Source organism: Cyprinus carpio, chromosome A11 (genome assembly GCF_018340385.1).
Source record: "Cyprinus carpio isolate SPL01 chromosome A11, ASM1834038v1, whole genome shotgun sequence".
Taxonomy (NCBI): Eukaryota; Metazoa; Chordata; class Actinopteri; order Cypriniformes; family Cyprinidae; genus Cyprinus; species Cyprinus carpio.
The window spans coordinates 14,528,517-14,556,463 of record NC_056582.1 but is presented as its reverse complement, the minus strand read 5'-3'; the positions used below and the strand labels follow the sequence as shown (position 1 = coordinate 14,556,463).

The window sequence follows — 27,947 nt, the reverse complement described above, 5'->3', positions numbered from 1 at the left end:
AAGAACAAAAACACGCACAATCCCAAACATATGATTTCTTACATATCAATTTATTTTTCAGGATTTTTTTTTTTTTATCATTTTTTTACAACATGCATTCAATCAATATGTTTTTATTCCAGTGTTCTTTTACATCTCTTAAACGAAAACAAGACACCCACAAAATTCATCAAGGTTAAGTAAGCTTAAGTAAGAACCTGAGTTTACAGTAACTGCATGGTCATCATTTCAAAATACAAGTAATTGAACAATAATGCAAGGTCTTCTTTCCCCCTTTCCTTTACTAAGATACAAGTCACTGATCTGAAAGTCAGTTGCATGTGACAATAAAAGGATCTCAAAGTCAGTCTCTTAAATGTTACTATTTTAATTTAAATTAGTCAATAAATACTGATCAATAGAGTATATCTTTGTTTAAAATCAGTATTTCTTCGGAAGCTCAAGGAAACATGATACAACTAAAAATCTCTGATCAAAACTTTGCTGTTTCATTATAGATTGTCATTGCTTTTTCTTGGTAATCTATAATTCTTAATAAATATAATTAAGAGTACACAATATCGCACACAAGACACTTAAAACATTTATTCTGAAAAAAAATTATGGCACAGTTTTAAAACCAAAGAGTTCAAAGAGAGTGCACTGCACTGGTTGAATTGTTGAAGCACATTTGATCCCAACATTGTCTCTGTAGCTCTAACAGTCTCATTCAGTCTTTTATGATATTTATTTAGGATAAGGATGGAGATGACACTGAAGCTGAATATGACTCACTGATGTGTGCCCAAGTTTAATGTCTGATTCCATTTAGACACATCAGAGACAAACATTTAGTCCTTCAAGAGATGCTGGTGCAAGACATTTCCTGTTGTATTTTTCTTCTTTTCTCTAAAGAGAATCTGTTTGGAGAGTCTTTTTCATCATGAATTCATGAATCTATCATTTCAACTCAACTGGTGATGCTGTGGTCACAAGGGAAATATTAAATGGGGACAAATACTTTCAGTCTCGAAGCGAAAGTTCCACACCACAAAGAATCCACGGATCCTCTAATTCCTGTACATATCGTACTATTCATTTATATTAGTGTCCTTCTCACCCGGACTCTTGTATTGTTGCAGATAGTAGAAAAAAAACAAATTTTGATTGTATATATATATATATACAATCAATTAATAATAATAATAAAAAAAAACATACAAAATTATTATTATTATTATTTTACCTCCTGGTCTTTATTGGGATCTATCTTGTTCAACTTTGGTCTCTCCGTTCTGCTTGTTGCTGGATTTCTGTGAGAGATGAGTGGAAATGGTGGCTGCCTGGACCACGGCTTTGAAGCTGCGCTTGCGTTTCTGAACGTTCTGCTCTGGGTGGAAGATGATGACGTAGACTTTGGGGATGTACAACATGCCTAGGGAAACCATGGCGCTCAGGCTCATGGACACGGTCAATGTGGTGGTCTGAATGAACATCTGGCTCAGGGCAGAAAAAAGATTAAAAGTAATATTTCAGCCTGGCCTCAGCCATGATCTATCACATGATGCAGATCAGCATTCAGGGCTTTAGCACTGAGATATCACTGCACATTACACACACACACACACACACACACACACACTAAATTATATATATATATATAAACTCTCTGTTGATTGTCACAGTGCAATTCCTGGAAATCAATGTAATGACTATTAATAGTGTAAGACAAAGGGCTGAATTAGCCACAAGCAAACATTTCAATTTATACAGTACAAACCTATAGAGTAAGAGCTACATATAATTTGCATACATTTTGTATTCAAGCAAGGTTGATTTGAGGTCGGGTATGTGACTACATATTTTTTTCATTGTTTAATGTGAGCCAAAAAAGAAAAAAAAAACTTATATCATGTATGTATATGACATATATATAAATATATATATATATATAATATATATATATATATATATATATATATATATATATATATATATATATACACCTATATATACTGCAGCCTGCTGTATGGTCTGGTATTTTAATCTTCCATGCTCTTCTTTTCATTTACAAGAAACGAAAAGACACGAAGGCCACCTGAGGGCCAAAAGCTTTGCGGTTGACCGGCCACTAAAAGACCTCTCTATTAGTCAGAGTATACTTTCCATTTTTAAATCCCTGTGCTTTGTAAGCAAAACCATCCCCCACAGGATGAATAGATGTGAAAAATTGAATGACTAAATGCATGAAGTGTGGCTAGCATCAGAACAGCTTTTAGGTCAACACAAAACAGCACCACAATTAAATAGCAATTACCTGAACCTGACATTAGCTACAGTTTTTTTAGGTGTCTTATTTATCTGATTATGGCTGAAGCATCCACAAGTAAATGTTAAAGCATCATTAACTGAAACAGAACCATCTAATCTAGTGAAATGTACGTCTAGACACTCTCAGGGTGAAGATCATATTTCTCTATGTCATGTTAATTTCAGGCACCAGACAACCGTCTACACTAATAGCATGAAAGTAAGGGATTTATAGTCAAACAATAGTGAAATTATTGCAGTGTAAGTGATGCATGTATCTCTGGTAATATTAAATAAAAATGAAATTAAATACTTTTGTAAGAAAATCGATAATATGATATCTCTTTTGTTCTCTTTAAATGTATCCTTAGATCCAGTGTATTTCACTGATGTTTTATTTAATAATTGTATTTTATAATACTGTTATTTATTTATTTTTTTTGCTAATTTTGTTTTTGTTTCTTAGTAATTTTAATGTGCTTTTTTTACATACAAAAATATACAGCAATGGAAAAATCCAAATAAATAAAATGTTGCAACAAAAAGTATATCTATTTTTATTGCCTAATAAAATGTAAAAACCTCTGTTCAAAAGCATAGTCTATAATCATAATCTATATTTCATTTACAATTTACCTTTTCTGTGGATTGTGACGTGCCGAAAAATATGGGCACAAAGGCCAGCCAGATGATACAGGTAGTGTACATGGTGAAGCCGATGGGTTTAGCCTCATTGAAGGTCTCAGGAACCCCTCTGCTCTTAATGGCATAGACTGTACACGTGACCATCAGCACCATACTGTAGCTCAGACAGCCAATCAGAGACAGATCTGACATATCACATTTCAGGATCCCACGCGCATACTCTGGGTTGGGGGGATGCAGCTCATCAAAGTCGACAATTGTGTGAGGTGGAACCACTCCAAACCAAATGAAAATACCCAGGAGCTGTGAGCAGAAAGAGGCATGAATGAATGTTTATACAAAACCAATGTCTGTATTGGTCCATGATATCTAACCTACCATCAAACAAAATGATATCAATTCACTAAGAATCCAATTCCAATAATTTTCTGAACATCTTTGAGGAGACCATGTCTCTTAACGTTTCCTCAAATAATATGCATTAACAACCATTAATGGAACACCAAAAAGAGAAGAGCTTTCAGTGAAATGACTGCATGTCCATGCTACTCTCAAAATATTGCTGTTTTAATTATTCAATGAACAAAATGTTCTCAGACAAAAATGTATTTTGGGGACATAAAGCACAGTAAGAACACTGTAAACAACTTGGAAAAGCAGTTACTCTGTACAAGAGTAAATTTAGCACAGATTATTGTGCAGATCATTTAAATTAACATTGACAATGTTGTGCTATTATAAACAAAATTTGTATATATTTTATATACATAAAAACTGATATATTTTAATTGTTTTTTATATATAACTAAAATGATTTCATATATATACATATATATATATATATATATATATATATATATATATATATATATATAACTTTTTTCATATATATATATATATATATAAAATCTCTCTCTCTCTCTCTCTCTCTCTCTCTCAAACATTACTATTTTTAATGTTTTTGAAAGAAGTCTCTTCTGCTCATCAAGCCTGCATTTATTTGATCAAAAAATACAGAAAAAAAACAGTAATATTGTGAAATATTATTACAACTTAAAATAATAGTTTTCTATTTGAATATACTTTAAAAAAAATAATTTATTCCTGTGATGCAAAGCTGAATTTTCAGCATCATTACTCCAGCCTTCAGTGTCACATGTAACATCCAGTCTATCACATGATCATTTAGAAATCATTCTAATATTCTGATTTATTATGAGTGTTGGAAACAGTTCTGCTGTCTAATATATTTGATGAATAAAAGGTTTAAAAGAACTGCATTTATTCAAAAAAAAAAAAATTATTCCTAATAATATATAAAACAATAATATATTTTCTTTACTATCACTTTTTATCAATTTAACACATCCTTGCTGAATAAAAGTATTGATTTTTATTTAAAAAAAAGAAAGAAAAGAAAAATTACTGACCCCCAAATTACTGACCAGTAGTGTATATTGTTATTACAAAATATTTATATTTTAAAAACATAGCTTCTTTTTTTTATTTGTTATTTTTTATTCATCAAAGTATCCTAAAAAAGTATCACATGTTCTGAAAAAAATATTAAGCAGCAGAACTGTTTCCAACTTTGATAATGAATCATCATATTAGAATGATTTCTAAAGGATCATGTGATAATGATCCTAAAAATTCAGCTTTGCATCACAGAAATGATAATTTAAAGTATAATACATTTTAAAACAATTATTTTAAATTGTAATAATATATCACAATATTACATTTTTTTTCAGTATTTTTGATCAAATAAATGCAGGCTTGATGAGCAGAAGAAACTTCTTTCAAAAACATTAAAAATAGTAATGTTTCCAAACTTTTGACCTGTACTGTGTATATATATATATATATATATATATATATATATATATATATATATATATATATATACAATTTGTATGATTATTATTATTAATTTTCATTTTCAACAAACAAAATTGCACAAAAAGGCAAAAAATTCTGCCAATCTGTTGAACACTTATTTTTTTGAATTTTTCAAAACATACATTAATTCACAGTATATGGGAATATGATAATAATACATGTTATAAGTTGTGTGTAAAACTTTTTTTTTAAATGAGGAAAAACATTAGTTCACCTTCAAAATGTATGTTGGTCTCAAGGTCTGGTAGCTCGCTTTGAATAAAAGCATCTGCTAAATGATGTACATTTATCACAGACATACACGCACCTGTACTGAGATCAGAATAAATGTGATGATCAACTGGGACGTGGGGCTTATAAATTTTGGTGGTGTGACTGATTTCTTTCCCTGCTCAAAGATCCTGTAGATCCGATTTGTTTTGGTGAGCATGGCAGAGTAACTGATGGACATGCCCAGCCCCAAAAACAACCTACGAAACGCGCACACCACGGTGCTCGGCTCAGCGATCATGAGGAAGGTGATGAGATAGATGAGGAAGATGCCCGTCAGGAGAACATAGCTGAGCTCTCGGCCCGAAGCGCGGACTATGGGGGTGTCATTGAAGCGGATGAAGGTGATGATGACTCCTGATGTAGCAAGAATGCCCAGCACTGCCAGAAATACTGGGATAATGGCCCACGGAGAGCTCCACTCCAGCTTGATGATGGGAGTAGGACGGCAGCCAGTGCGGTTAGAGGTGGGCCTCATGTCAAAGGGGCACGTGTCGCAGTTAAACTCATCCAGGAGGTACTGATAGCCATCACATAGTTCACAGTGCCAGCAGCACGGCACACCCTTCACCATCCTCTTCCTCTCCCCAGACTCACAGGGAAAACTACAAACCGAGTCTGGAACCAGTTTATCCCCTCCAGACCACTGCATGTCCTCCGCCTTACAGAAAGAGAGAGGAAAATTTCAAGAACACAAATCCAAAAATGTTCCAAACTACCAAGGGGCTTAACACGCTTACATTGAGTCGTAAGTGGTTGGTCCACTGGCCAATGATTTTATATCCCGGGTTGGTGGTATTGGAAAGCTGGTACTGGAAGATATCATATCGTCCTGGGGCATCACCGTTTTCATTAAACATCACACCTGTCCCAGCACTGCCTTCAGAGTAAACAAAGGGTTTTGATATTCAACATCACTAGTTATTACTTCAAATGCAATCATCTGAAACAACAGAATAGAAACGGCCCACTTCAAGGGCATAAAATTGTATTAATGCGTAGAAACACATGCTTCGGCATGCCATTGTTCTTTTTCACCCTTTGATTATATAGTAAAATTGTCAAACAGAACTTTAAAGGTGACTTTTCCATATCAAAGGTTGTTTACAAGTAAATATGGTGTTGTAATCGACAAAAAACACACGTCTCAGATGTAATTCTGTGAAGATAGATGTGTTACAACAAAGCAAACTCAATCTCAGGTTTCTTTCAGAGTTTACAAATCACGAGGGACAAGGTCTCCACGCGGCGTGATTTGTTCCCCTTAGGCTCTCAAAGCTGAATAGATTTCCATACAAGAGTGTGAGGACGTCCACTGTGCAGAAACTGAATAGCTGTGCTTTTCATAGAAATCTCTTAGAAGTGAGTGATGAGAAGAAAAGGGATTTTCACTTAGAGATAGCACTGAAAAAAGGAAATGCGCCTTGTGTTTGGAGAGAGGCTGCCCTAGGGAAAATCAAAGACAAGGAAAGAGACGAGGGGAGGGGGTTAAAACAAGTATGTGCGCTGCTGGATTGTGCATTAGTGGATCTCTTCAGGCTGGGATTGAGTGCTGACCTCTCTTGCCGCACTCTGACTAACCCATGGGACTTGCATCCCTCCTCCTTGGAAACAGCAGCTTCGTTTCTGGCCTTTCCCCTCTTGTAGAAACTACTCTTCACCTATTTTCACCTGTCAGTCTCACAGTAAAGGCAATATCTTCGATTTGAGAGTGTTTGGCAAAAGCTGATTTATTATGTGTAATCTTCCTGGCAGATTCAAACAAAGCATTCCTCAGAAATAAAAGCTTCTTGAGATGTTCTTTAGTCTTGCACTCTATGAATACAGACCCATTGCTAAAATTCTGACTGTTTCAAGGTCTCTTTCGCAATGTTTGAAATGGCTCACATGCTTCAGCTGTGTCCTTGAGAAGGCTTACCATTAAAACTGACAGCACGGATGTAACTCAGCAGCATTCTTCCATCCACCGGGTCCATTTTGTCACAAACGCCCATCGATCCTGGACAGAGGTCCATGTGCATGCTATGGAGAGCATGGGCCATGGCGTAAACGGCGTCGATCACAAACTGCACCTTCCCTTCCTGTTCGTATATCGAATCCTGGCTGATTCGTTCCTCTCCTGAATGACCGAAAAAAACATGACAGGAATCAAAAAGCAATGCCGAGGAAATAATCCACTTAGATGTGCTTTACACGTCTTAAAAGCATAAGAACGTATGATAATCCAAGTACTACTGCATTTATGGGAGTAATTTGTTGGAAATGATGTCCTCGCCTGTGCATTTCCTCAGCCCGCTGTCGCCTCGGATTCCAGGCCGTGTCAGTTTGCATTTGAAGTCATCCTCCCAGAACTCAGCGAACCAGATGTTCCTCCTGTTGTTTTCCAGTGATCTTGTAGTGAAGTATTGGTCAAACCCTAAGAAACAGATTAAAGGGATATGAAAAAAATTAAACATTGTGCTGTTATTTTTTCTATGGGACACATAAGTAGAATTTTTGTGTTTTCTTTGTCATTTTCAACTGTAGTTGTATAGCAAAAGCTGCATAACATTTCTTTCAAACAAACAGGACACAGGTTTGGAATGGCATGGAAGACTATGGAATTTTTGGTTGAACTATCCTTTTAAGTATGAAAATGTTACCTAATACTACATGAGCACATGGACAGAAATGTTCTGAATAACTGACCTATCGGTAAGCCCCACCCCCCTCAGTTACTGTTGCTCACTTGGACAAACAGACGGAGTTGCTCACTGTCTTACAATGACAGCTGTCAGTGAAAACCTTCTTCCGAGGTGTTTCTGATAAATTTGGGACACAGATGGGACACTCAAGTGGGACTTAAATATGCCATGGAGGGATATATAAAATACATTAAAATAAATATGTAAAAATACAGATCACAATGTAAACTGGAGAATTATGTTACGGTCATCACGATCGCAATGACAACATCCCAGATCAACACTGCAGAGTAAGATTAAATTCATTTACATTTAACCAGATTAAATATAGACCTTCATATATGTGTTTTTGACTTTCATTGCACAGTACATGATGTGAGAACAGTTCACTATTTAGGTTTGTACGTTAGCATGGACTCACTAACTTTAACACTAACGTTAGCTAGTTTTAGCCAGAGATACTTTGGTGTATTCATTAACTTTAACACTGTTGTTTTTTTGCTAACGTTGGCTAGTTTTAGCCAGAGATACAGCTGGTGGAAAATGGACGTTTTTGTCTTCATTGTGATGCTTAGGGACATTTTGCTCTGTTTTGGTTGGATTTAGGAAATGGAATAAAATAAATTACATTGCCTGTTCTCTCAGGATACCTGGAATTAGTGTTACAAGTACCCTAGGCACATCGTTTTTCCAATTTTGTAGCATAAACACCATTAAACCGATGCGAGCTTCGGATCTTCCAATGTTTCTCTTTGCGCTGAAACTTAAAGATGTCAGAGTTCCGTTCCCCATGCATTCGATGGGAGGGGCTTACCAATAGGTCAGTTGAGGCTTTCAGATGGATTTTTTTAAAATGATCAAGCCTTCATTGATTTTGTAATTGCCTGTGTTGTCATTTTATACCCTCAATGGATGCCCGCTTGGGGAGGATAGTAACTGCACCCTCAGCCACGTCTTCCAGGTTTAGAATGGGTGAGTTTTTTGCTCCCCAGCTATCAGATCCCACAAACAAAAAGTGACCTGTAAGATTGGCTCTTTTTGCTGCTTCCAGGACACGCCTACAATACAAAGAATACAAAAATATCAGACACCTCACAAAAGGCAGGTTTCATTAAAGATAAGGACAATGAGATCCATTATAGTTAGGAATCTGTTGATTGCTGCTGATTTCAAAGCTAATTAACTAACTAAATAAATAATTTTAATGCATTTGATGCATCCTTGCTGAATAAAATATTAACATTTCCACAAAAAAATTAAGAAGCAAAAACGCACTAAATGAGCACTAAATCAGCATATTAGAATGATTTCTGAAGGATCATGTGACAGCTTTGCCATCACAGAAATAAATTACATTACATTACATTATATATATTTATTATTATTATTACTATTATTATTATTATTATTATTATTATTATTATTTATTAGCAGCATTTTATATTATGTAAATTAAAATTATATTATGCAAATGCAAAATAGACTAGACAAAAAATTCACACTGTGGTACATTCATTTGCCATAATTTCTTCCAAGACTCCTGGTATTCCCATTTTAAGGTGATTGATCTGTTCTCTTATCATTTATAAACCCTTTCCAAGGCCATAGCTCCTGCCTCAGAGAGATTCAGAATTACTACTAAAAAGTTACTCACTTGATGTCATCTTCATTAGCGAATATAATAACCCCTCTGGCATTGGATGTCTCCATTAGCCGTTTGATGACCTTGTCAAACTCTCCTTCTCTTGGCTCCCTAGGAATTTTTATGGACTGTGCGATACAAAGACCTCATGAAAAAAAAGGACAGACAGTTTTGAAGGACTCTGAGGACAGGAAGTTCTTTCAATTGAATATAACATGCAGGTCAATCTGTAGCATGTCTGTCAGTATATCTAGGTGACTAATAACATGTTTACACAGAGGAAATCACACAAAACCTTTATCCACTGATCACTATTCTCTTTCTCATCAAATGCAACACCAGATGTGTTAAATCCTTGGATGTACTGTAATAAATTCTACTTCAGTTATGGAAAATCAGCGTATGGCAAATCAGGTTAAATTAAGCTACACCCAAACATGCACATGTATTCGTTTACATATATATATATTTATATATGCATTCATTAATTAAATTCTTTAGCAATTCAGTTTTCTGTACCTGCCTCCCTTGATATCTGAATGAAAGCATCTACACCACTCTCTCCATAATTCCCCTCTGAAGCCAGAGTAGAAACATAGTTCCACCCCATGGCTTTTACGATGTCCACCATTGCCTGGGCCTGGAAGGAATCGGGCGGCACGACTCGGGAGAAAAAGTCATAGCGATTGTTGTCACTAAGTTCAGGTGCTGTTGAAGCATAACTGATCTGAGGTATCTGCAAAATGAAAGATACATAAAACATCAGCGAGCAGCAGGACTCACTTTGCATCCTTTTTACAGCCAAGCTGCTGCTGCAAAAAAAATGTAAATATGAATTTCTCTGATTTGTATATGTCTGAATTCACAGTATTCATAAAACAGTAGACGAAAAGTACCCGGATGACCCAGATTACTTCCCGAAGAATTCTGAAGTGCACATCAAATGAACACTTTACTATCCCATGAGACCATGGGAGAGGATTTGTGAGTGTAAAGTGTCACAATAGATGCTGGCCATATAATGTTGGTCACATAACAATAACAACATGGATGTATTACGTCCAAATTACAGTGGGTCTTGAAAAGAATCACCCTCTTTAAAATAATCACATTTTGTTGCTTTGCGGCTTGAAATGAAGACGGACACAGTTTTTGTTTTATCCAGCTGCACTCAATGAAACGTTTAACATCCAAGTGAAAAATATAACACCAACAAGCAGAAAAAATAATAAATAAATAAAAAAAAAAAGAATCACTGAGTTGGAAAATGGATCACCACTCTCCTAAAAATGTCTTCATTCCACTCAATCAGGTGTAGCTAATCACCTTCTCAATGGCACAAAAGGCCATTTGACTTTCAACTGTGTTCAGCTGTGGTCATTTTGATCAGCTCAGCATGAAAAGAGCTTTCCTGGAGCATTTCAGTCCTTGTAGTGCAACTGAAGCAAACAATTAACAATGGATGGCAAGCAGAGTTGGGTATAACACGTTACACAAAAACGCGTTACTGTAATCTAATTACTTTTCCTGGTAACGCAGTAAAGTAATGCGTTACATTTTAAATGTATGTAATTTGATTACAGTTACTTGTGTCAACAAAATTAGGTTACTTTTAAGTTAAAAAATGCAGTGTTAAAAATTATGAACTAAAAAGTCATGTTTTGCGGGTCAGTATGCACTTTAATAAATCACCGGACAATGTTAGCTAAAATGCAGACGAGTCCTACAACATTTAGATGCAATGAAAGGTCGTATTTCAATTCGTATGAATCATATTTCAAAATGTTGCACTCAACATATTTTAGTCTGGCATTATAGTTTGGGAAAAGTTCAACAAGTGAATGTGTACAAGTTTATGTCACAGTAACACTAATAAGTAAAAATAAATGACTCATCAGAATGAGATCATCTGCTGCATTAAGCAGCGTCGGCATCACAATTGCTTATTCCTTAAGAAGCACGTCTTCTTCCAAAAACAAAAAGTAGCCGAGATGAACCTGAATCATTCTTTGTATAGTACGGAGGTGATGTGGACATTTACATGTTTGCGCATCTCAAGCCTGGTTTTGCGTGGATGATGATCTTATAGCTCGCGATGTGTGTGGGTGTGATATAGGTGAGCTCAGGTGGGAGAGACTGTACCTCGCGTTGGTTTGGATTATTTTATCAGAGAATATTTGACTATATTGATAAATGACTTACTTCATTTAATAATAGACACTTAAAGCTTTCTCTAGATATAGCCTACTGTATTTCTCATGTCATTTTCGTTCATTTTAGTGACTGGTATCCGGTAGATATTCGCGGACACTGAGAATGCAGAAAGCACACCCAATTTGTTTTCTTTATTTTCCAAAAAAAAAAAAAAAAAAACCCTGTTGTTGATATTGGGAGTGTAGGCTATAAAATAATACTCGTTTTTTTCTGTCAATATTAAATTAATGAAAGAACTAGAAGGTGATAACTTGAAAAATAAAGTAAACTTGAAAGTAAAGTAATTAGTAATCTGATTACTTTTTAATTGCAGTAATCAGTAATGTAATCAAATTACAATTTTAAAGAAATAATTAGTAATTTGTAGTGGATTACTTTTTTTAAGTAACTTACCCAACACTGGTGGCAAGGCACTGTCAAAAGATCTCTGGGATAAAGATGTGGACAGGCTCAAGTCAGAAGATGGATACAAAAATATTTAAAATGCTTTATCAATGCATAGAATCACAGTGAAGTCTATTATTAAGAAATGGAAGGTATTTGGTACAACACAGACCCTCCATGGACTGGGACGTTGCTCCAAACTGGATGAAAGAGCCAGGAGGAAACTGATCAGAGAGGCAACTAAGAGCTACAGCAACTCTGAAGCAGTTGCAAGAATTTATGACAAAGAGTGGTCATTGTGTGCATGTGACAACAATATAACAAATTCTCCATAAATGTGGCTTGTATGGAAGAAAAAGTACAACAATATCTTAAAGTATCAAGAGTAAAAACTGAGCTTTGCCAAAACACACCTTGAAGATTTTGAGGCAGATGAGACTAAATTGATTATTTGGCCTCAACACCAAATGGTATGTCTGGCAGAAATCAGATACAGCTCACCATCCAAATAACAGCATTCCTACTGTACAGTAAAGCATGGAGGTGGTAATGTCCTGTTATGGAGGTGTTTCTCTGCAGCAGAGACTGGAGCACTTGTCAGGATAGGAGGAAAAATGGATGGGGCAAAATACTGTCAAATTCTTCAGGAAAATCTGCTGCCCTCTGCCAGAAAGTTGTCAATGGGAAAGAAGAATGTCAAACATGACAATGGTTGAAGGAGAAAAAGGTGAACGTCCTTGCCTTGCCTAATCAGAGCCCAGACTTAAACCCCATTGAAAATCTGTGGAATGACTTGAAGACTGCAGTCCACAAACAGTCACCATCAAATTTAACTAAACTTGAGCAGTTCTGCAAAAAGTGGGCAAATATTGCAAAGTATAGATGTGCAAAGTTAGTAGAGACCTTTCCCAACAGACTAAAGGCTGTAATTATAACAAAAGGTGGTTCAACAAAAGACTGATGCAAGGGGGTGATATTTTTTCAGATTATGTGATTAGGTTTTTTTTTTTTTTTTTGTGCCGTTTGGTGTTTTATTTTTTACTTGTGTATGTTTTTATAAGTTATTTTTAGTGGGTGGATTTGGTTATTTTTAAAACTGTCTGTCTTCATTTCAGGATACAAAGCAACAAAATGTGATTATTTTAAAGGGGGTGATTCTTTTCTTGACCCACTGTACATTCATACTAAACACATTTATACCATTTAGAACATATTTTTTTAATGGTTGCAAAGTAAGTACTTATTCAAAACAATTGCCTAAATCGAGTATGCGATTTAGGACAAAGCTATGAATCATTCTTTCAAACGTTTCATTCAAAACGCTGATTCATCATCAAAATATGTCATTGAATCATTCATTCCACCAATTTGTTCAAAAACACTGATTCATACAGAAGCATTGCTTGGAGACTCTTTAGATTCATCAATTATTAAATCAGCTGTGTCTTTGGTTTAAACTATTTTTGATGGCAAACAATAGACAAAGTATATGACAAAGTATCTTACTGGGTCTAAGATATACACACTTTTTCACTCACAAATTGCTAGTAAATTTCACAAACAATTACAAAGAAATGGCAAGTAATACATTAAATAAAACATGAAATTTTGAAAACAGTATTTTCTTGTAAAACACACTCCAATAGTCTTTGTTTTATTCACAACTTTGATTTGAAAAATAACTTTTTACAGGCTTCTCTTGTTTATTGAACTGTTATATAAAAGAATAACTCCAAGTATACTCCTTTGTGATATAATCATGTCTGAAGATCATCATGTTCAGTGCAACAGCACATTTGTTCTTGTAATATTGTCCTAGCAAGTCTTTTGCAGCAAAACAACCCTAGTGGTAGTGTTTTCTGCAGCACATAAAAATCCTGGGGAAATACAGATGGCACGAGCTACCACTGTAAAAGCATTTGTTTGTATAAAAAAGGATGAGAAGATTAATTTACTGTTGTGCTAGTTTCTTGATGATGCACTTGATGTCATTGGACTAGGCTTTGCGCAGACTAATATCTGCTGACTGAGCCCATGTGGCTTAATGAAAGGTTCTTTAAAGAAGCCGGCCAGCGGACAGTGAGAAAAGGTGGATAAAGACCGGAGAAGGAGAGAAGAGGGAGAGGACCATTTGACAGATTATCTGGAAGGATTAGAGGGGTTTTAGTCAAATTATGTTAAGCTCAGAGGGAGAGAGACAGATCAAGAGACAAGGTTGCCATTTCTCAGCCATAAGCCATACAATATATTTAATTCTACTAGCTTAGATGCTACAACATATTTAACCACTCCTCCCCCATTATGCAACATATACATTACAGTGTGTGGCACTACTATTGATCTACCCATGACCATCCAGACACTTGTTACATCTTGCATGAGAAAGAACAATTTTTTAAGTTTGCCAATGCAAACTATCCATCCAACCATCCAAATGCAATTCTAATACATTAGTTTAATGTAAATATACAAGCAAAAAACATGGTTATAGGAGTCATGTCAACATTAACCGCAGTCACATGCGCACATTTCCTAGAAGTGTTTCAACTTGTTCTCTAAGCATCTGTTTTTTGTAAAAATATGAACATCTGCATTATTTTGTCATGATCTGACCATTAAAAGTGACTTTGACTGTTAGCCAAATACAACCTGAAAATATTCACCCAGATTAAATAATATTTCTGATTTAAAAAAGTTAATTTAAAATATATTTTAGGTTACCCGACAAATATTATTATTATTTTTTTTAAATGTAGGATACTCTATGATTTATTAAAGATTTACAATATGATTTTGATTTTACAATTTTATTTATTTTTTATAATGACTTTTTATTTAAGGAATTTCCAAATTATTTTTTAAGAGTGATGACGTTGCAAGATAAAATCAATTTAAGGAGAAAAAAAAAAACTTTTGTATGCCACTTAATCCAATTATACAAAAATCTGCTTTAGGCTGAATGGATCAGATATAGAATGGTTAATGTAAATTTATATATAGAAATACAACTTGTGTTTTCTTTAAAACAACCTTTTCTGGATTTGGGAATATCATTATTTAGAGAATGTGAGACTAAGAGACTAAGCGCCACCCATAAATGCTGGCTATCTGTCCATGTCGATCTACTCGCTAAAGGCCCACACTCATTGAGCTAAAGCCCCAGAACAGAGGCTGCCTGTAACTGATAACAGGGCAGCTGCATTTCTCTGGGCTCATGCTTGATTTCCCATCAGGAGTCTGAGCTGGTGAGAGGGCTTTAATGGAGAGCGGATCCTGCGTAATGCTGTAGTTAATATCTGCCATCCTTAGTTCCCACTTACCAGAACTCAGTAAGGAACAAAGACATAAACTAGTGGGAAGATCGACATTTATAGAAAAAGTTTCAAGATGACACTTTGATGGTTTTTACATTTTTATTCTCTGTGTGACTAAATCACTGTGGTAAGTCCATACACACAGTCCCTTTCAATTAATCGATTTAAACTCTTCATTTGCTCCCTTTCAATAACTATTTAAAATTATTCATGGAAGTATCTTTGTTTTTATTGTATTAGAATATTTGACAAAAACACTAAAAATGTTGATGTTTATTATTATGTACTGTTGTACATAAACAAAAAAATCCTTTTGTGGAAAACAGTGTTGAAAACTACCTTGATCGTTAATAAATAATTCATTTTATTTTAATTGTATTTTATATCATGCACTAAACGTTTTGAATTGAATAAGCTGTTTGGTTGAAATTATACTTTTAATAATGAAGAAAACAAACACCCTGGCAAGATATCAGGGTAAAATAGGGTAAAAGATTTTAAATTATACAGTTGATTAACCAAAGTACATAAGATTGTTTTGCATTACAAGTTTTCTGAAATGTAATGTTAAAATATGAAAATAAGGATATTGGATAAAATCATGTTCCAAATTCTTGTTTAATTTTGTTGACATATTAAAATTTATTTGTTAGAGAGAATTTTGCATATCACTCCATATATCGAAAAATACTGTTAACAGCCAGAAAATTGTTTTAAGGAATTAAATATCATATAAACCAGGCAAATAATATATGAACAAACCCCTCTGAAAACCTTCAGAATATAGAAAATAACTTTTTATTTTCACGTTTGGTGAATGTAAGTGCTGCTGGATTGGAGATTTCTGGCCCAGTATATGAGGGGGAAAAAGCTTTGAAGATATGTATTGTAATTGAAATCTACAGAAGCAAATAGATAAAGTGTATAAAGTGTAATAAAATAATGTGTATTTTTATATACATGTGTATTTTTTTTAATGTACGCAAAAAAAAAAAAAAAAAAACAATCTCATTAAAATCTCATTACTGACCAGTACATGAAAAAACAATGGTTTTGCCATAGTGTCTTCAACATATATGGAAGTCCGGGTGACCAGCAAATATTTCTCAAGGTTCATTTGTTCATTTATTTAACTAGCCCCAGTATCCCCTTTATCCAATATTATAAAAAGGCTAGAAATTTAGATATGATTGTTTTAGCTATATCAGCCAGTCCTGTTCCAGAGTGTATCACAAAAAGTAATGAATAACCACAGCAAAATATGATTAGGATGCACAAATTCCAGGTATAATGTCCTGAGAGAAACCTAATGGAGCTCTGACTAAGTCACTTTTATTTTGTGAATTGTTTATCTTCCCTGAAACTATGATGACTGAAAATGATTGCAGATAACTCCTGGGTGAGGTTATCAGCTCATGTACTAAAGCACACGCAGCTTGATGTGGTGACCACAAAGAACACTATTTATTAAAACAAATAAATAAAAAAATCAGAAAAAGTGGCAGAGGGTGGAATGAAATTGAATGTAGCTCAGGTGTAGGATTTGCTGAATGACGATCTGAAAATGAGAAAGGATTTGAAATTAAATGATATGCACACAGCACATTTCAGCTTTGTGGTTGTCAATGTTTTTTAAGGACACGGCACAATTCAAACACATTTCTCACCTCAAGGAAAATCTGATACACTCTCTCTCAGAACAAAATAAAGGAAGAATCTATATTGTTTAAGAAGCTCTTGCTGAGAGGCCAGTGAGTTGAAACACAATCCAAACCTTTTAACAGAATTAGTTATACTTCCTGTAGCACTGGCCTTATCTGCAGCGCTGCAGATTCCAGTCTTGCAGCAAAATTATGCAAGAGCTCCTCACAAAACGGAAGGGAATCCAATGACTGCCACACACATATGCAACATAAACAGAGCCTTACAAAGCACACAAAAAACATCACCAAATTACAAATCTGTCTTATAGAAAGACACTACAGGCAAAACCATTGTTTTTAAATGTACAGGTAAATTGTGAGATTCTGGGCTTTTTGACAGAATTTCTTAAATTCAAGGCATAACATGTGGAAAGAAAACATCCCAAGAGTATATTTATTTATTTAAATTTTTTACATTTTAGCCATTTGCACCTGTAGATTTCAAATACAATACACACTTTTAAAGGCTGTTTTCTTTAAATTCGTTTTTTTCTCACGCACTGTATCTGAAATCTTTCCTGCAGTAGCACTACTTTGCAAACTTTGCAGTTTTGTTTCTTTCTATATTTTATATTCTTCCAATTTTTACAGAAGGGTTTGCTCATTATAACATCCACTTGATTTATTTTATATTTTATTCTAATATGGTGAATTTTCTGGCGGTTGAAAGTATTTTCTGATTTATGGAGAGATGTTCAAAGTCCTCCCTCAAGATTTTGAAACTGGCTTTATCCAAAGTTCAGTCTTCTGTTCTGGAATGTATGCAAATGATTGCATATTTAATTAGATAGTGCCTCATTTGCATATTAAGACATTACATTTAGAAAACTTGTAATCCAAAACAATTGTCTTAGTGTCCTCTGAATAATAAACTAGCTAAATGGTTAATTTTTTTTCACTGTTCACCTGTAGGGTCATGCCTTGAAGATGAAGATGAAGATTTTTTCCTGAAACTGAGGGAATCAAGATTAAAATACAATTAATTAAAATTAAGTTAATTCAAAAGATCTCTTACCGCAAACAGACGAAGGACGTTGGCCACCATTATAGACACTGAGCTGGCCGAAGCCCCGATAACCCCTATCACACGCTCTGGTTTTGGGATGATGGGAGGTTCTCCATTGGAACAGCGAACATCTGAGTTGTCCTTCTGGATGAGGGCCTGGACAAAGGTGAGGGACTGTTCCAGTGCATACGTATCCCTGGAGCACGTGTCCAGTATCCTGGCACCGAGGGTGATGTTAGGCAGCAGGTCTGGGTCACTGTTGATCTGGTCCAGTGCATACAACATGGCCTCCATACGATGGATCCCCTTCTCCTTCTTAATTTCCCCACAAGGAACACCAGCGGGGCCCCTTGAATGCACAGGAAAAAGGCCTCCCAGAGTGACGTCACCCTCGATCTTTATGGAATGAGGCTGAGTTTCTGTGGTGGCCCAGGTTTCTGGAGTAAATCCCATCATCACTATCCACATGACATGAATCAGGGAGCCCACATGTTGTCCGGGCGCCCCGCTGATCCTGCGGTGATGACATAGTGATGTTGTGTGGTGCTGTGATGTCATAGTTGTCATAGTGGCTGGTTCTTCTACTACAGCACAATGCTTTCTTCTCTACCTGTGTCTGCTATGGAGAAATGAGACAGAAGCTGTACATGAAAATATGTATAAAGCATACCTAACGACAGCATTGCTTTGCAGATAGAATGTGAAAAATGCAGCTGAATGTTTGACCTCTTGACCCACACTCACTGCTTTTATCAAGATTAAATTTAAAAACTGCTGAGTAAAACTTTTAAATTAAATATAATTAAATACAAATACATTTAATTCAATATAATAATTATAGTATATTAATATACACTCACCGACCACTTTATTAGGCAAACCTGTTAAATTTCTTGGTAACACAAATTGCTCATCAGCCAATCACATGGCAGCAACTCGATGCATTTAGGCATCTAGATGTGGTGAAGAAGACTTGCTGAAGTTCAAACCGAGCATCAGAATGGGGAAGAAAGGGGATTTAAGTGACGTTGAACAAGGAAAGGTTGTTGGTGCCGATCTACTGGGATTTTCACGCACAACCATCTCTAGGGTTTACAGAGAATGGCCTGAAAAAGAGAAAATATCCAGTGAGCAGTTGTGTGGACAAAAATGCCTTGTCGATGTCAGAGGTCAGAGGAGAGAATGGGCAGACTGGTTAGAGATGATAGAAAGGCAACAGTACCTCAAATAACCACTCGTTACAACCAAGGTATGCAGAATACCATCTCTGAATGCACAACACGTCGAACCTTGAAGCAGATGGGCTACAGCAGCAGAAGATCACACCGGGTGCCGCTCCTGTCAGCTAGTAACAGGAAATGGAGGCTACAATTCACACAGGCTCACCAAAATTGGACAATAGAAGATTGGAAAAAAGCTGCCTGGTCTGATGAGCCTCGATTTCTGCTGCGGTCAGAAATATGCATAAAAAACATGAAAGCATGGATACATCCTTCATGTCTCAACGGTTCAGGCTGGTGGTGGTGGTGTAATGGTGTTGGGGATATTTTCTTGGCACACTTTGGGCCCCTTAGTACCAATTAAGCATTGTTTAAACGCCACAGCCAATACAGAGTATTGTTCCTGACCATGTCCCTTTATGACTACAGTGTGCCCATCTTCTGATGGCTACTTCCAGCAGGATAATGCACCATGTCACAAAGCTCATCATCTCAGACTGGTTTCTTGAACATGACAATGAGTTCACTTTACTCCACAGTCACCAGATCTCAATCCAATAGAGCAACTTTGGGATGTGGTGGAACGGTTGATTTGCATCTTGGCTGAATTGCTGAATTTATGCCATGAAGAATTAAGGCAGTTCTGAAGGCAAAAGGGAGTACAACCCGGTACTAGCAAGGTGTACCTAATAAAGTGGCCAGTGAGTGTATACTTTATAATATTGTAAAATAATTAGTAGTGAGATTTTAAAAAGTATATAAATGTTAATTAATACAGAATAGGAATGAGTTAAGTTTTGGTTAAAGATGTGATAAATTATAATGCCTATTTAAATAATATTTATATTAATACAATTTTTACAAATACACATTTTTTTCACAACGTGCCATTGTTTATTTATTTATTTAGATTTTTTTAACCCAAGGATTTAGGCTGTGATTTCCATTTTTCCTATTTCATTTATTCCACCAGAAATATTCAACAAAGAATAAAGAAAGTACCAAACAATTTGGTTACATATTCATATACTATGGCACAATGATATTGTAAGGTACTTTCAAAAAATACCATATGCATATTATTTTACATCCTTTTTTACTTACATATAAAAGCCTTATTCAAGGAAGAACAATATAGCTATAGTGTTTATATACCGAAATACAGTGCATATAATGTTATTGTATTATTCATTAGGCCTACACATTTGAAAGATCAGCTACTTTATTTTTTATAATGATTTCAACCCAAAGTCTCTGTCCTCTAGAAAATGAACTCACTTGCAAGTCTTCGCAGTTCGCACTCAACAGACCGCTGAGAATAAAGGGCACGTATAGGCATGCTTATTAAAATTTTATGTAAATTAGCTCATACATATTCGCCAACAGGTGAGCGGAAAAAGTGCTATATTTGGATTAAAAACTGAAGTTCCTGCGGGAAGACACACACACACACACACACACGTGCACCCGTTTGATTAAGTGTTGAGAGGAACAGCAGCACTAATCCCTCTTCACCATTTATCACGTTACCTGAATTGACATCTTTACAACGTCGTAACATTTTACGCACATTGACATTCAATATACTGACATAGGGATTATTAATTTATTCGCTTCTTAAAAATGTCTCACCGACTGCTGCTGATGCCATTGTGCGCCCATCTGGAACTGAAGTTTGATGGTTTTGAAGCACGACGGTAAACGTCACCAACATCCGAGTCTTCAGCTCTCATCTTAAAATGTCCACAGCTTTCACACACACAACGACAATCTAAAGATTATTTTGATTAAGATGAGATCTTAACGTAGAAAGTATTTAGAGCCTTAGTAAAATCTAAAACGCGGGAAAAGGTGGAAATGCCCAAACATTCCACAACTATGATTACAAATCACTGTCAAATCCTTTAAAAGCCCCCTCACTCTGTCTCTTTCCCTCACTCTCTAGTCTCTCCCTTTCTGTCTGTCTCTCTCTCTCTCAGTTTGTCACTCACTCACTCACCCACTCAGTCTCTCTCAGTGTGCACTAATGGGCACAGATTGGGATTAGCCTACCACATGCATGCATTTGAGAAGTCTCAGAGAGATGGACCGTATATATTTTTAATGTGAAATGCTGGATATAGTTCTCTGCATTCAGACCGTCTGCTTATAAGCAACAATCTGGTGCGAGACCCTCCTGGTCTAGTCATAAGGATTTATATGCTTTGTTTAGCAGCTACATTTTAGAATGACTTTTATGTCTTTTTATAAAGACAGATAATCTAGTTGACCTCACGGTCACGTGTTTTTAAATGGTAGTGTATAGCCTTACTCTAGTACATAATAGCACCATCACTGAAATACATACGGGCTAATGGCTTTTTACATCCCCAACATACTGACTGATTGTTCACTTTTCACTTTTTGTTCACTGTTCATCTTTTGCTTTGTGTTATGAATGAACTATTCAAATAAATGTGTCATATTTGTTACATTTTAAAGCAAACCAGCAATTAAGTGACAACATATTCCTTGACCTCAGATCATTTAAGGCGCTTATAATAGTACGCGGCAATACTATCTGTATGTTTTTATGAGATGTTTTATCTATTATAAATCACAAGTCTTGGTTTTTGAGACAATTTATATACAGGGCAGGCCCTCAAGGTTGTGTTAAAGAAAGAAAGAAAGAAAGAAAGAAAGAAAGAAAGAAAGAAAGAAAGAAAGAAAGAAAGAAAAAGAAAGGGTGAGGTAAAGAAAATGTGTTTTTATGACTTAGTTAACGAACAAAAAGAGGAAAAAAAATTACAGCAAAATAGTAACAACTAATTAATTTATTACCTTAAAAAATTAAACAAATAAACAATATATAAATGCTAGAGACAATTAGTAATTAGTAAAAAGCATACAAGAATATGCACCAAATGTTTTGAAAACAAATAAACAAATACAACTGCAATCCATGCTATTACCAGCACTGCAAAAATACATCAAATTAGCACACTCCAAATGCCTCTGTCATTATCATCATCGCTGAATTGTATATCTTCATGAACACAAAGTGGCATTGTTTCAAATATTACAGAATAACCATAAAATAACCTACAAAAGTCCCATTTTCTGTACAAACACAAATATGTGATATCAAGTCATTGTTATAAAATGGTTTGATTTATTATTATTTATTTATTTTTTCAGATAAAAAGTTCTGGTTAAATTGTAAGAGGGGTCTGGTCTTGACACAGCCACACATTTCATTTAGCCATTTTAAACGTGATCCTACCCTCTAGTGGTACAGAGTGGTAAAACATCTCGTTTGATCAAGTGAAATGCAGAACTGTGTGTCCTGATTTACACACTTCTAAGTACAATACATCTTAGGGACTTATGATAATAAATGATTTAAAATATACCTCATGCTGGGTCTCAGAAACTCTGAGCATAAACTCTTGGCAAAAGTCCACTTTTTAAGCATATGAACCATCCCTGTATATCTCTAGCCCAAAAACACAGACTTCTCCAACCCGTCCTCTGCCTTGGTGTACTCTAAATGGGATTTAAAATAGCAGCTTTTATAAGAAAGGCTATTGCGCACATATGCAAGATAGTCTGGGACTCCTGGACAGATCACATTATCAGCAAGCAGAACGGTGCCTTTCCTTAGCAGACCACAATCCTACAAACAAAGAAGATAGAAAAAGAGAAGAATAGAAAATGTTGGATATAAACTTAGTGAGCAAAACCGAGAAGAGAATACTGGCATAGCAGTAAATTCAGAACATTTTTGCATTTGGCAGACACTTTATACAAAGCAACTTGCATTCAAGGTACACATTTACATTTATATGACTTTTTGCTTTCTCTGGGAATCGAACCCATGACCTTTTCATTGCTAGTGCCATACTCTACTGTTTGGGCTACAGTTAGAGACATTGTAATCTCTAACTGAGATTGAATGAGATTACAGTGGTCAGAATCAAACACACCTCCATTAATTTTGTGTCAGGGAGGTAACGGTCCTTCCAGTGGTCCAGAAAAACAAAATCAAATGTTTCAATTCCAAAGTGCTCCTTCATGCGTGGGATCCAATCTTCAGATGCACCTTCTACAAGCTGGACCTGATGAAGTAAAACATTAGCTCAAGGCATGATAAACAAGAAATGACTCTTATCCTTTAAATATATAGGCTATGACCATAATGTTCAGATAAATAAGGATTATTGTATGTAAACAATGTAAAATATGTTTGTGGAGGAACAGGGCCCTTACTTTGTCTTCAAGACCCGCCCAGATGATTACTTGTCGAGCAATTGCAGCATAATCTGCATTGAACTCCAGTGTTATCAGTCGAGCTCCAGGAGGAAGCAGACGAGCGATGCGCACTGTGGAGTATCCACAATATGTGCCCAACTCTAGGACCTTCTCTGGGTTCAACTCACTCACCACTGAGTCCAGGATAGAGCCTGAGAGTATACACACACACACACACACAAATACATAAAAGACAGTTACTGGTTAAATCTAAAATTATAGTTGGCTTTGTAAAAATTACTTAAATTTTTGTTTTTATTTTTGATTTTTGGTTTAATTGATGATTTAAATGGAAATACATTTGTTTTTCTTCATCTTTAAACATATTTAGGACATGAAACAGTAGAGTAATGTTGACATTTGTCAGATGCTTTTATTCAGAGCAACTTAAAGAATATACCGTTCAAAGGTTAGGGGTCAGTACAATTCTTTCTGTTTTAAGGATGTCCCTTATGCTCACCAAGACTTTTATTTGATATAAAATACAGCATTTATTTGTTTAAAAATACAGTTCAACAGTTTTTTTTAAAGAAGAGTTTTCTGCTCACCAAGGCTGCATTTATATAATCAAAAATACAGTAAAATTGTGAAGAATTAAAAGAATTTAACAGTTTTCTATTTGAATATATTTAAAAATTTTAATTGAATCTATTAAAATGTAATTTATTTGTGTGGTGGCAAAGCTGAATTTTCAGCAGCAATGAATCCAGTCAGTGTCACATGATCCTTCAGATATCATTTAAATATGCTGATTTGGTGCTCAAGAAACATTTATTATTTTCAACAAAGCTGAAAACCGTTGTGCTGCTAATATTTATTTGGAAACCATGACACATTTTAGGATTTTCTGATGAATTGAAATTTTAAAAGAACAGGACTTATTTGAAATAGAAATCTTTAGTAAAAATGTACTAAATGGTCTTTTCTTTTCTATTCTATTCTATTCTTGAAAAAAAACCATAGCTACGTGTTCTGTGCTAGACTAACTGAGACTTGTCATGGCACTTGTATACTGTTGTTTTTCTCTGGTTGGTCTGATTGCTTCTATTGTTCTCATTTGTAAGTCGCTTTGAATAAAAGTGTCTGCTAAATGATTAAATGTAAATGTAATGTAAATGTAAAAGTCTTTACTGACACTTTAGGTCAATTTAATGTGCCAGTGCCAAAAAAAAAAATAAAAGTATTCATTTCTTTCAACAACAAAAAAAAAACTTACTGACCTTTAGTTAAATTACAAAAATTACATAATCTATGAAACTTGTTTTCTTATTTTGGAGCAACCATATTTTATTTTAGTTATTATTATTATTTATTTTTTTTTTTTGCAGAAAAAGATCTAAAACAAAATACATTTTGTTTTGTGTCAACACAGTTTTCTTTCAGATTTTGTCCAGAAATTCTTGAAAAAAATCATTTGATAGAGTCTGGAAATAAAGTATAAAAACAGTGTTCTGACCTTTCTCATCTCCAATGTTCATAGCCCATTCACGGTGTCTGCAGAAATGATCAATGGCCGAAATCACACTCTGAGGGTCCCCACGGGTCGCGTGCTTCTGTACTGCTTTCAGCAGACGCTGGTCACAACCAAGAATAAAGAGGTCTGGTGATGACTTTGTTTACTTTAAGTCTAACATCATTAAACTCTCTCAGTCTTAAGATCCCATTATGCATCCTAGTTGCAGATAAAGAACAGGTACACGCTGTAATTTTAGTGATAGAAAGCCGTGTTTAACCAGGACTGACTGAGTCACCTGTGGTCGAGTTGATCTGGTCAGAGTATCAAGAGCACGCTCAACGATGACATCGTGCCAGAGTAACGCCAGACTGCCATTGAACTGCACAGCAGTGGGGATGAGCCAGGAGTATAACACATATAAAAGCACTGTGGCCCCGACACCCCAGCCCAGCAACACCAGCAACATACTAGAGTCAGACACAGATTCATAAACATTAGTAAACTCATTATACATTTCAAATTTGACTTATGTTTTAAGACATTTTAAAATGTAATTTATTCCTCCTATGTCAAAACTGAATTTTTAGCAGTCATTACTCCAGTCTTTAGTGTCACATGATCCTTCAGAAATCATTCTGATATTTTAATTTAATTTTATTATCAATTGAAAACAGTTGTGCTGCTTAATACTTTTGTGGAAGCAATGAAACTTTTTTTTAAGATTCTTTGATGAATAGAAAGTTCAAAAGAACCACATTTATTTTACTGTCTTTACTGTCACTTTTGATCAATTTAATGCATCCTTGCTGAATAAAAGCATTTATTTCTTTTAAGAAAAAAAATCTTACTGACCCCAAACTTTAGTGTACATGCAATATATAATACATCAAGCAATATTAAGAATAATGCCAGCATAAGCAGTTTTTTTTTTTTTTTAGTCTGAGTCCGTCCCTGCAGGTTTTTGATGTGAGCCATGCTTCACTGAGGTCCTATAATGGACCAATCAGTAACCACCTGTAAAAAATGTAACTAAGTCAGATATTAGTGTGCATCCCTCTGAACTGTCTGCGTATATTAAGTGTTAAAATAATACAATTCTATCCCCTTCCAAGACAGCAGACACATACACTAGTGTATCCAATATGATTATGCTGTCTAATTACTCTGGTTCAGCCTAGGTCTGTCCTCCTGCAGGTCATGAGATGAATGTATATGGAAATTAATGTGCTCATTCAGTGCTGTGCTTTCATCTCTCCAGTCATTCCTCTTTTGTCATGGTCTAATGAGATGGGTGGTTACTATGCAGCAAATAAACCCTGCACTGAAAATCTCTCTCATGTGATCATTTGGTTGCATTTGCATGTTGCTGGAGCTCACTGTCCACAAAGCAGTTTGGGGTCTGTACTTGCTGTAGTTTTCACCAAATGCAGCCTTTGTGAGCATAAGATATTTCTTTCAAAGATATGAAATAATCCTACCAAACCCAAACTTTTGAATCACACCAGCATTCACTTCAATGAAAGAATGAACTGAGAATACATGATGGTTTCCAACTCCACTCATACTCGTAAATCACATGTATTAAATGTAGGAGCCTTTTCACCCCAAAAACATTCTAGACATTTTTGTTCCTATGCAGTTTGCTATTTTAAAAACTGTCATAAAAATCGGTGTGCTAACACAATTTATTCCTGATACTCTGAATGTTTAGTTATCTGCTTTTCGGTTATGAGACATCTTCCTCCATATATAAATATAGATATTTGCTGAAAAGAATATGTACTTTATTACAAATTAAGTTCTGTTAATAATTGATCTGTTAATTAAGAAGAGCAAACTAGTCATGGAGAGTAACAAATGCAACTCTAAAGTGTGATTTTAGAGTTGCATGGCAACAAGCTCAAGGTTAAGAGCTATTAAACAAAGAATGTGGCACTCTTGAGAGAGGACCATGACAAGTGCTTCTCAGTTTTTTTTTTTTTTTTTTTAATATATACACAAATGTAGCTGGGGTCTGGAGTGGAATGCAGAGCTCAGCCACTTTGCAGGACGGCCATTGTTCATGAGAAAATCCTCTCAAATGGGTGTTGGAAAGGAATGAGTGAAGCACAGAGACTGGCTTTCACAAATGCACTGTTGTAAAAATATAGCAGTGAATATATGCAATGCATGGGAAAAGTTCAGTATATATTCTGCTATTTCACACAGCAACAGCAATTATTACACCATTCATGCTAAATAAGCTGGTTAATTTTAATTACAGCTACATAATAATTTACAGTGAACAAGAAATGCAATACACTGAAACAGACTGAGAACAAATGAATATGGTGATACTCTATCAAAAGTATGTGCTGTCCTCAGCAATGATAATTGGTATCAGCTGACCAGATAACACACTGTGAACCATTTACTAAACTAGATTTACCCTAAATTGAGTTATAATTTTAGACACAAGCCCAAAAAAATATATACAAAAATAAGCAAAACACATTGACACATAATAATAAAAATGTAGTTATTATTTAAATAGCAATAGAGTCTAGAAAATGGGTTATACACAATGAAATATTATTATAAATATAACATATATTCATTTAAATATGCAATAAGAGACTATACAATGAAAGGACACCTCCCTAAACGAATACAATGAAACTAAATGATCTAAATGATGGAGAGTAACAGTTTTGTGTAACTAATTAAAAATTCACAATTAACCAAAAGGCATCAAGTAACATAAATGAGAGTAAATGACCATTTAAGAATAAAACACTTACTTTTGATGAGGGCCTCTCTCTTTACCCCTTACAAGATGGAGCTTCTGTTAAACCAAACCTACAAGGATGCAAATGCACATTCTACTGATCAGCTGTTCTCTCTCTCTCTCTCTCTCTCTCTCTCTCTCTCTCTCCTCCTCTCTCTCTC

General features: G+C 35.2%; 2 protein-coding genes across 2 annotated transcripts; both read right to left on the bottom strand.

Annotated features, from left to right (window-relative positions):
• Positions 1-50: 50 nt before the first annotated feature.
• LOC109074760 (metabotropic glutamate receptor 6-like) lies at positions 51-21,935 on the bottom strand. The gene is made up of 11 exons (XM_042766422.1): positions 20,906-21,935; positions 18,063-18,672; positions 9,952-10,168; positions 9,445-9,577; positions 8,694-8,848; positions 7,382-7,522; positions 7,025-7,225; positions 5,847-5,986; positions 5,144-5,767; positions 2,926-3,237; positions 51-1,475 (listed from the first exon to the last, which is right to left on the bottom strand). Exons 2-11 carry the CDS (start codon positions 18,618-18,620, stop codon positions 1,236-1,238), a joined length of 2,721 nt encoding a protein of 906 aa, XP_042622356.1. The 5' UTR covers positions 18,621-18,672; positions 20,906-21,935; the 3' UTR covers positions 51-1,235.
• Positions 21,936-22,071: 136 nt separating this feature from the next.
• Positions 22,072-27,947, bottom strand: LOC109098298 (catechol O-methyltransferase B-like). Its single transcript, XM_042766421.1, has 6 exons — positions 27,800-27,947; positions 25,315-25,486; positions 25,020-25,137; positions 23,522-23,715; positions 23,239-23,370; positions 22,072-22,928 (listed from the first exon to the last, which is right to left on the bottom strand). The coding sequence occupies exons 2-6, from the start codon at positions 25,483-25,485 to the stop codon at positions 22,749-22,751; spliced, it is 795 nt and encodes a 264-aa protein (XP_042622355.1). The 5' UTR covers position 25,486; positions 27,800-27,947; the 3' UTR covers positions 22,072-22,748.